This window comes from Peromyscus maniculatus, chromosome 23 (genome assembly GCF_049852395.1).
Source record: "Peromyscus maniculatus bairdii isolate BWxNUB_F1_BW_parent chromosome 23, HU_Pman_BW_mat_3.1, whole genome shotgun sequence".
In the NCBI taxonomy this organism is placed as follows: domain Eukaryota; kingdom Metazoa; phylum Chordata; class Mammalia; order Rodentia; family Cricetidae; genus Peromyscus; species Peromyscus maniculatus.
In genome coordinates this window covers 56,994,359-57,004,460 of record NC_134874.1, presented here as the reverse complement: position 1 = coordinate 57,004,460, position 10,102 = coordinate 56,994,359, and the positions used below count along the sequence as shown (strand labels likewise).

Sequence of the window (10,102 nt, the reverse complement as noted above, 5' to 3'; positions counted from 1 at the left end):
TCCCGTGAGCAATGGCCCTGTCATGTCCAGAAAATAGTACTCATGGTCCTCCTTCCCCTTTCCAATTCTTGCATTCTCTCCTTCTTCCTTTTCTATGATGACCCTGAAGCCTTAGAGGGGATGATCTGAATGTACTGTTTAGGATGGTTAAATCTTTTTATCATCTAACTTAAGTTGTTGGGTGATGTTTATGTATTGCTGAGTTACCGATTATTTCCTGTAAATTTAAAGTAATCATGTGTTAGATTATATTTTTCAATTACAAGGAGTTAGGATTAAAAAAAGAACTGAAATTCTGTTCAAAAGCTGTTTTCCAGAGATTTTTTACAGTCTCAGTTTAAAGAGTTAAAATGTAGGGGGCTGGAGAGACGCCTCAGCAGTTAAGAGCTCTGAATTTGATTCCCAGCACCTACATGGTGGCTCACAGCTATCTGTAACTCTAGTCTCAGGGGCTCCAATACCCTCTGCTGGCCTCTATGGGAACAGATACCTCCATCGTCCACAGATCTACATGCAAACAAAACACCCATACACATAAATTAATTTTTTTTTCTGTAGTCCCTGTAACTGGATTTATAGATAGTTATGACCCACCGTGTGGGTGCTGGGAATTGAACCTGGGTCCTCTGGACGAACAGCCAGTGTTCTTAACTGCTGAGCCATCTCTCCAGCCCCCACATAAATTAACTTAAAAATTCCCTTTAAACTTTTAAAAGTTTTAAAGACTTTTTGCCTAAATGGGTCATATCCATTCGTGCTTATCATTTCAGAGATTAAAATGAAGGGATTTACAATAGTGATTTATTAATTTACTATAAAACAGTCCTGAGGGGTTGGGGATGTAGCTGAATGACAAAGACTTTCCTAACATGCATGGGCCCCATGTTCAACCCTTAGCACTACAAAGCCAAATTAGAACAATTACAACAACAATAATAAGTTCATTCCATGTTTACATACATATTTTCATGATAAATAATTGTATTTTCCAAAGCATCAAAACAGAATAGCATGGCTTCTTATTTTTACAAATCTCATTGATGCCTTGTTTTCTACTTGGCAAATGCCTGTAACATATATGTCTTATGCATGAAAGCATATATACGCTACACACACACAGAGAGAGAGAGAGAGAGAGAGAGAGAGAGAGAGAGAGAGAGAGAGAGAGAGAGAGAGACAAAGAGAGAGAGAGACAAAGAGAGAGAGAGAGATTGATGGATTATCAGGGAACCCCTGAAAGACTCTTTGTCCCCTCAAGGGCTCGTAGACTTTGGGAACTGTTAATATGAATTTGCATGAGAACACACTCAAGCTGGACTTTTTAAGTCTTTGGAGGAATGGATAATTTTGGAAAAGTTGGAGAATAATCAACTGAGAAACAGCTCATTCATCAAGAGAGACATCTATTAGCTGGGCATGGTGGTGCACACCTTTGATCCCAGCATGGGAGGCAGAGGCAGGAAGATCTCTGTGAGTTCGAGGCCAGCCTGGTCTACAGAGTGAGATCCAGGACAGCCAGGGCTACACAGAGAAACCCTGTCTCAAACAACAACAACAACAACAACAACAACAACAACAACAACAACAACAAAAGAACGTGAGAGAGAGAGACATCCATGTTCTCTTAAAAGGAAGATGGGAGTCCGTTCAGGAGACCCCAGACTTTGGAGGGAATGATATAGTTGGGCAAGCCCGGAGCCGGGCACTCAGTGATGCTGTCCTGGGAAAGGGGAGCCCGGCACCAGGTTAATGCGGTCCTGCTTTAGCAGCTGTGGAAAACAAGCCTGGTTCACCGAGCTTCCTCCTAACAAGATTCCTTTGCTTTCCCCCCATCTTTGTATCACTGTCCCGTGGGCCACACCTTGGGTCTCCTGGTAATGTGATGAGCTGGTCTGTGGCTCACACCCAGGAAGGAGCCTCCTGCGGCAAAGCCCTCTTCGAATGCTCTCTTCCCCAGAGCAGCCGCGTGTTCACAGCGTTGTTAGCGCTGGGCTCAAGTGGAGTGGGATCTTTACGATGCCCCTCTGCTTCCCCCAGCCCCATAGATGCTGATTCAGGGAAGAGGTAGACAGGAGGCCGATGGGCTGCCTTCCCTGGATGCTGAGCAAGCCCTGATTCTGTCATGACTTTTCACGGTTCCGTGCAGATAGATGCCTCTCCTGACTTTGAAAAAGGAGCGGAAGTCAAATACGGGCGCGTACCAAGGATGCTTTAGGAATCTGACCAGCCACTCCAGCTGGCTTCCAACCATCCTTTAGAGGACATGGAGTAGGCAAGTATCACTTCCCATTGCAAGGGTGTAGCTATTCTTCTCATGTTTTCATTCAAGATTTTATGTGTCCCTACAAAACACAAAAACGTCTTATTGGACTGTGACTGTCTTTCCATAAACCCTTGATGGTTCAATAATTATTTTAAAGGCAATACATACGTACTTACGGCGAGAAGAAGCTGGTAGAGACTGTAGGCTCCTGTTTATTATCTTTTAATGAGCATCGATACACCCAATTACCTCTAAAGGACACATTTTAGTGGTTTCGATCATTTAGATTAAGTTAAATAGGAAAATGCCCGGGGTATGGCGGATTTTCATGTCCACAGTGCTGAACCCGCACAGGCTTTGGGCCCCGCTCGCTAGGTTTGATGCCCGTGACGTACAGTGACATACAGTGACGTACAGCCTACACATGGGAGCGGGGCGTAGGGGAGTGGTGAAGAGCTCCGAAGACTTGTCCCAAAACTGATAGAAAAACTGTCGAGTAGGCAGAGACCCAAACATACATCCCAAGCGGAGAACTCGCCTCTACCTACAGGACCTGTCCAGGTGTCCCTTCCCCCGGGGACAGCAATGGTCAGTGTTTAGCAATCACCTCTTTATGAGAATAGGCCCTGGTTTCCAGTGCTGTCTGTTCCTGTGGGGTGAACACTCCCCCGGGGCTGATTTTCATCTCCCACGGTCACGGGGCTGCACTTGGAGTTGGGAAGTGAAACCCTTGATGGCCCCTTGCCTCCCAGGACTCACCCTGGTGCACCTTGCATGTGACTCTCTCTCTTTCCCCTTAGTTCTGAGTCAGATGTCCACATGCCTCTCTCTCTGGGGACACGAAGTTTGGAGGAGGCAGAGTGTCCCCAAAGTCCTTGTATCGCTTATAGTCGGTGTCAGGCTCAGCCCACACCAAAGTCCCCATAAATGGTCAACCGACCCCATCACGACTGCACTTGCTGTTGTTATTGTTAATATTCATCGTGCTAAATTTTACTTTTCCCAAAAGACTCACCAGTATAGACTCATATTGGCAATGATAAACAGAAGGATGAATTGGAGAGGAATAATGTACATGTTGGAAGGATAAAAGGGTTGATGCCTCCTCACCTGTGCTCATTCAGGGTTGGGGAGTTGGGAACCAGCAAAGGCAGCTTACTTTTCTTCCTTCCTTCCTTCCTTCCTTCCTTCCTTCCTTCCTTCCTTCCTTCCTTCCTTCCTTCCTCCCTCCCTCCCTCCCTCCCTCCCTCCCTCCCTCCCTCCCTCCCTCCCTCTCTCTCTCTTTCTTTCTTTCTTTCTTTCTTTCTCCAGACAGGGTTTCTGTGTGTAGTTTTGGCGCCTGTCCTGGATCTCACTCTGTAGCTCGGGTTGGCCTCAAACTCACAGAGATCCGCCCGGCTCTGCCTCCCGAGTGCTGAGATTAAAGGCGTGCGCCGCCACCACCGCCACCCGGCTGAATTTTCATTGCATCTTTTCATCTTTCTGACTCTACAGAGCATGTCTTTCTGTCTCTTTCCACACATCCCTTTCCTCTGCTGATTAATTATGCACATATGCAAATATTTGCACAGGACACTCAGTTGTTAGACCCCTAAAATTATTTCTCCTTCTTCCTCTTCCTCTTCTGTTTTGAGGCAAGGTCTCTTTATGCAGCCCTGGATATCCTGGAAACATGTAGCCCAGGCTGGCCTCAGACTCACAGAGATCTACCTGCTTCTGCCCCAGGAGGCTGCAGAAGGGCCCTGGGTCGCCTGGAACTGGAGTTACAGACATTTGTGAGCTGCCCCGTGATGCTGGGAACCAAACCGTGGTCCTCTGAAAGAGCAGCCAGTGCCCTTAACTCCCGAGCCATCTCTTCCTCCATTCCCACAGAGCCCTAAAATCCTGCATCTGACCTGCAGTGATAACCATCTTCCTGAATAACCAACCATCTTTCTAGCGAATGTTTGCCTTATCACGGAGTTAGAGGAATTTAAGCATCTCAAGTCAAATCACATGATCCTCCTGGACTCTGAATCCCTGGAGACTAGACAGAGGATGAGATTGAGGACATTTCTCTCTGGTCACTCCCAGCCTCAGAAGGTTCTCTGAAGGCCGCTTGGGAGGTGCTCCCAGAGTCTCCAAATCACAGACAGAATGAATCAGAAGCCTAGAGGCTGGCTTTATTGTGCCATCTCAAACACAGAATTATAAACACCAGAGTATTTCCTTATAGTCATTCAAAACACTTCCATGCCTTAAACTTTAAATATGTGAAATGGTACTTCCAAAGCACGAGTCTGGGGGCTAGAGAGATGGCTCAGTGGTTAGAGCACTGGCCGCTCTTGCAGAGGACCAGGATTCCATTCCCAGCACCCATATGGCAGCTCACAACCATCTGTGAGTTCTAGTTCTAGGGGATTCCATCCCTTCTTCTGATCTCTGTGGACAGTGCATGCCATGGGGCACAGACACACAAGCAACCAAAATACACACATACATAAAATAAATAATAATAATAATAAAGCAGGAGTCCTGGGGAGTTGAGGGCTGCTCTGTACATGGGCGGGCTCACATAATCAGAGAGGTTGAGAACCTTCCAGAAGTTATTACATGGGAACTGAAGAGCAGGATTGTTTTCCTTTGGACTTTAGACCAGTGAGTTCATGGCTGATGTAGGCTGGTATAGTTTTACCCTACCGATCCAAATAGGTCAAACATCATTCACATTAACATGTTTATTTTCTTACGTGATTATCTTTTTTATTTCCTCCAACAACCCTATCAAACCAGCAGTATTGTCCTCTTTATGCAGGTGATAAAAGACAAGGTCCAACTAGGTTAAAGACAGTTTCCATGAGAGTCAACATGGAGCATACAGTTGCTGTTCGCACCCCACGGTGCTGCCCATGGCCAGAGCCAACGCTGTCAGCCATTGCCGTCAGCATCAATGCTGTGATTGCCGTCTAGAGGGTGGGGACGGGGATGGAGTGGAGGGGAGAAGACAGAGCAGAATGGGACAGGACACGACGAGACACTTGGTGGGCACATGCCTCTCTTTTTTCTAGATATCTTAATTTGGAGTTGACAAGAGGCACGTAAGAAAGCGTGTCTACTTCCTTGAAAATTCGACAGTCGTGGATGAGAGGCAATGCACAGAGGGGCCAATATGGAAGCAATGAACCAAAATTTATTTTGTTTATGCCTAATAATTTATTCACTCTTTATTTTGAGGAATGAATGCTTGCCATTAAAATGTTTATTAGCTGTTAAATTCCCATGCATGCTGTATGCAGGGGCCAATGAGGGAAATTATATGTCTTTGAAAATACTGGAGCTTTATGAGAAATGTGATTCAAATCATATTTAACTAAACCTATTACTATTATCATTATTATTATTTTGAGACAGGGTAGCACTATGTAGTCCTGGCTGCCTTAGAACTCACTATATAGATCAGCCTGACCCTGAACTCACAGAGATCTGCCTCCATGTTAGAAGTGTCTTATGGAGTAGCCCAGACTGGGTTCAAACTCAAGATCCTCCTGCCTCAGCTTCCTGAGAACTGGGGTTACTGGTGTGTGTCACCGTGTCAGGCTAAACCTGTGACAGTCCTTAGCAACGCCCCAGATTTGGTGCAGGACATCTCATCTGTATCTCTGCAGTGCCTGGGTCGTGCCGAGGTTGCAGGAGTTTCTGGCGTTTGTTAAATGTTTTCCCCTAGCTTGTATTAGTTGGGTTGCTGTTTGTAAATTTACCCTCAGAAGTGAAATTTGGATGATAGAGGTGGGACTGTGTAAATAAGAACATTATTTCAGCTGTTTCAGCCATTCGTCTATCATTTTGGGCTGATATTCAGAGGACTTTTTTTTCTTGTAGCTTTTGCTGTGTGAAATGACTATTCTGGATTCATACCTAGTCTCACCAAAGTTCTGCTCAAGGAGGCACCATTTTACTCAGGGCCTTTCCCAAAAGGGACTCCTGTCCATTTCCTCTATAAACCTCAGGTAGGAGTTTGGACAAAGTGTCTGTTGATCAAGACTGGAAACACACCAGCTCAGGGAAGTCTTTGGTTCCAACAGCCAGGTTTTTTTGTCGTTGTTGGCTTTTTTTTCTTTCTTTCTTTCTTTCTTTCTTTCTTTCTTTCTTTCTTTCTTTCTTTCTTTCTTTCTTTCTTCCTTTCTTCCTTTCTTCCTTTCTTCCTTCCTTCCTTCCTTCCTTCCTTCCTTCCTTCCTTCCTTCCTTCCTTCCTTCCTTCCTTCCTTCCTTCCTTCCTTTCTTTCTTTTTTTCTTTCTTTCTTTCTTGTTTTTGTTTTTCGAGACAGGGTTTCTCTGTGTAGCACTAGCTGTCCTGGATCTCACTCTGTAGACCAGGCTGCCTCAAACTCACAGAGATCCACCTGCCTCTGCCTCCCAAGTGCTGGGATTAAAGTTGTGCGCCGCCGCCCGCCGCCCGCCGCCCAGCTCCAACGGACAGTTTTATAATCGCAGGTTATAGAGTTCTGTCCCCACCTCACCTGGGACCTGGGGCAAGATGGAATCAGTAGCGTGGGGAGGGAGGTTTACAGGCCTGGTTTTGCTGGACCTCAGAGATAGGAGGGGAGCAACTGCTTTGTCAGGACTCCCATAAATCATGGAGATGGGGGACTACGGGGGAGCAGACCCAGGTGGGGCGGTTCCAAGAGCTGTCGGGAGATGTGGACAAAATATAAAACTCGGAAGCCTGCTTGTTGGATCTGAAAGTGGCTATTTCTGCTGGAATACAGACAGGAGGGTTTCGATCTGCCTGTCTTGGGGGTTCTTAGGTCCAGAAGCCCGTGGTTTGCTGCTGATCATCCCATCATTAAAGACCCACGTGAGCAGACTCAAACATCTAAACGGATTGTCCAGTTGTGTCTCACAAAGGGCAGGTGTTTGTGTTCGGCAGCCCGGGGTGGCTCTTAAACGGTCATTTTAAAAAGAGCTTGTTCTCCTCGGGAGACCACAGATACAAGTTCTGAGAAAAGAGCCCCAGACGCTGATGGGAATAGCAATGCATTAGGAGCCAGACGCCGGGGCAGGTCTAGAATATTCCCCAGCAGGAGGACCCCAGTCCCCACCAACAAAAAAAAAAAAAAAAGCAGAAGTGGGAGGTGAGGCAATGTGTTAACCCTTGTTTGTGTTTTCTTCCTCTTTTGGAAGACCTGAAGATCGGATTTTATTAAGAAGATGACACCGAGGCTGGAGAGATGGCTCAGTGGTTAGAACACTGTCTGCTCTTGCAGAGGACCTGGGTTCAGTTCCCATCACCCACACAGAAACGCAGTCATTTGTAACTTCAGTCCCAGAGGATCCAGCGTCCTGCTCCGGCCTCTGTGGGCACTGCACACACGTGGTGCATAGACATGTGTGTAGGCAAAACACACATAAAACTAAACAAATAACTCGTAAAAAGGTGACATGGGGGGAATCAAACTTTGAAAAACCCACACTTGACTAATAAAGAAGACGGATGCAATTATTCATGGGGGAAGGGAGAGGGAGGGAGGGGGAGGGGGGAGATGGACTTTTGGCAAAAGCATGAAGTCAAAAAATGTGTAAATTACATGTGTACATCTTTGGAAATCACTTTGAAAATGGAATTGGAGTTTTATGGCTTATAATTAAAGTTTGGGTTAAGATTCTTCAGGGAGAGAAAATGAAAGACTGTTAAAGGCCACACCTCGGTTCTGGAGAAGTAACCTGGGGCAGGTTTTTACGGCCTCGGGAGGCTTTAGTCCTGGTAGCCACTCTTCCTAATTCCCAAATTGCTGCTGGCCTTTCTCTTTATGGCGGGCTGGGCTTCCTGTACTGGCTGAAGTGTGGACCTGCCCTGGCCCATCTCAGCGGCACATGGGCTGCACTGAGCTCATCTGCAGCGCTGGCCACATCGTGGTGCCTGGTAAAGGCGGTGGGTAGGCTGAGCTCGGGAGCCGCTGTTTAAATGATCAAGCCAGGGAAACTGGGGTGGGAACAGAAGACCGAGCAGCCTTTCTTCAGTCACAGCCGCTCTCTGTGGAGTGCCAGAGCTGGAAACTGGTCGGAAAGGCTCTTCAGGAATCTTCTGTGCCAAAAACTCAATATAATCACCATTTATCAAGATATACACATTATAACCCAGGGGCTAGAGAAACGACTCTCAACCCACAGTGCTCGATGCCAAATCCTGAGAAGCAGACTTCAGATTCCAGTCCCCACCTAACAAACTGGGAATCCTGGAAATGCCTGGAGCTCCAGCTCTAGGGGCCTAATACCCTCTCAGCCTTATGTACCTGCGTGTGCACGCGCGCACACGCACGCGCGCGCGCGCGCGAGCACACACACACACACGCCCAAACACTCACACACACACACACACACATGCCCAAACACACACACACACACACACACACACACACACACACACACACACACACACGTTTGTGACTTAGAAACAGGAGCATGAATAGATGGTGCCCATTGCATGTTAAGGTGAAGCTACAAAAAACGGTACCGGCAGATTCTGAAAAACAGTACCAAGTACCAAGCAAAGAAGCCCACCTAACTATGGAGACAGTAAGGTCACATGAACAACAGGAAGTTAAACTAAAAAAACAAAAACAAGGACATCTGTCATTGTAAAGACGGCATCAATGACAAAGCTTGCCCCTCCAGGTTGCAGGAATTCTAACTATGCTGTGCTGTGTGGTTCAGAGGCAGTCAGCAGGGCTGGAAGGAACCTAATCCTGCTAGACCTCTCAGTCAGCTCTACTTCCGCCTAATGTTAGAGCATGAATAATTAATTGTGCTTAGTGACTAACTGCTCAGGTTGCAAATAGCTGGACACTGGTCATCGAGAAAAATGAAAGCGTTAGCGCTGTCATTTGCATATGAGATGCTCGTCCCTGCTAAGGAGAGGCTTGTCCCAGAGGTGGCTCAGGACTCCATTGCATCTCTGATGTCCCGCTGTTGTCCCAGCTCAGGGTCATGAAAGCCATTCGTGAAGCATCGTGCCCTCTGGAGAGCCAGCTGGCGCACTGCAGCTGAAGCTGGGGCAACCCCAGAACCTCTGCAGATCACTCGGGACGGGCCTACCTGAAACTCCGTGGATCTCCGAGACTAAAGAAGGGTGGGTTTCCGTGCCCGACCACTGCGGAGGCCCGGTTCTGCTGCAGGCAGGGCAGTGCTTGGAACATTAACCGTGTATCATTTCTGAGGAAGGCCAAGTAGCTGGCGATTAGCACAGCTCTGGGAAGTCTGGATTGGCTTCCTCATGTGCTCGAAAGAGTCCATCTAGCTGGGCTGTGGTGGCCAATGCCTTTAATCCCAGCACTTGGAGGCAGGCACAGGTGGATCTCTGTGAGTTCGAGGTCAGCCTGGTCTACAGAGTGAGTTCCAGGACAGTCAGACGTATACAGAGAAACTCCTGTCTTGAACTACATCGCCCCCCGACACACACACACACACACACACACACACACACACACACACACACACACACACTATGGGAGCCAGAACAGCATCAGCACCCGGAACTCACTCAGCAGCAATCCTTCCTTAGTCTTGGGGGGTCAAAGGTGACACTTTTTGAGAAAGGCTGTAAAACATTAATGGTGGGTAAAGTTCTTTCTCGATCGCCCGATTCATGAACTGGGTGGTGTTTGCCCTGTAAAGGGTAATTTGGAATTGGCAGCGCGAATGCCCCCTTAGCTTCCTGCTGCACTGAGATAAGTGTGACAGGTCAGTCACATCAGGAACCCGGGAAACATCCTGGCGCTCTCAAGGCTGGAGTTAAGCAAGCGCCCCTGGGGGAAATGCTGAATATTTAGTGAGAGCAGCTGGAGGTTTGGAGCCACGAGGACT

At 47.4% G+C, this 10,102-nt stretch overlaps 1 protein-coding gene across 1 annotated transcript in view; it reads left to right on the top strand.

Annotated features, from left to right (window-relative positions):
* Nucleotides 1-8,113: 8,113 nt before the first annotated feature.
* Gtf3a (general transcription factor IIIA) overlaps nt 8,114-10,102 on the top strand; it is a 22,040-nt gene continuing 20,051 nt past the window's right edge. Inside the window, exon 1 of the mRNA XM_076560372.1 lies at nt 8,114-8,162. Coding sequence (XP_076416487.1) covers nt 8,114-8,162 — 49 coding nt within the window. The remainder of the gene's footprint in view (nt 8,163-10,102) is intronic.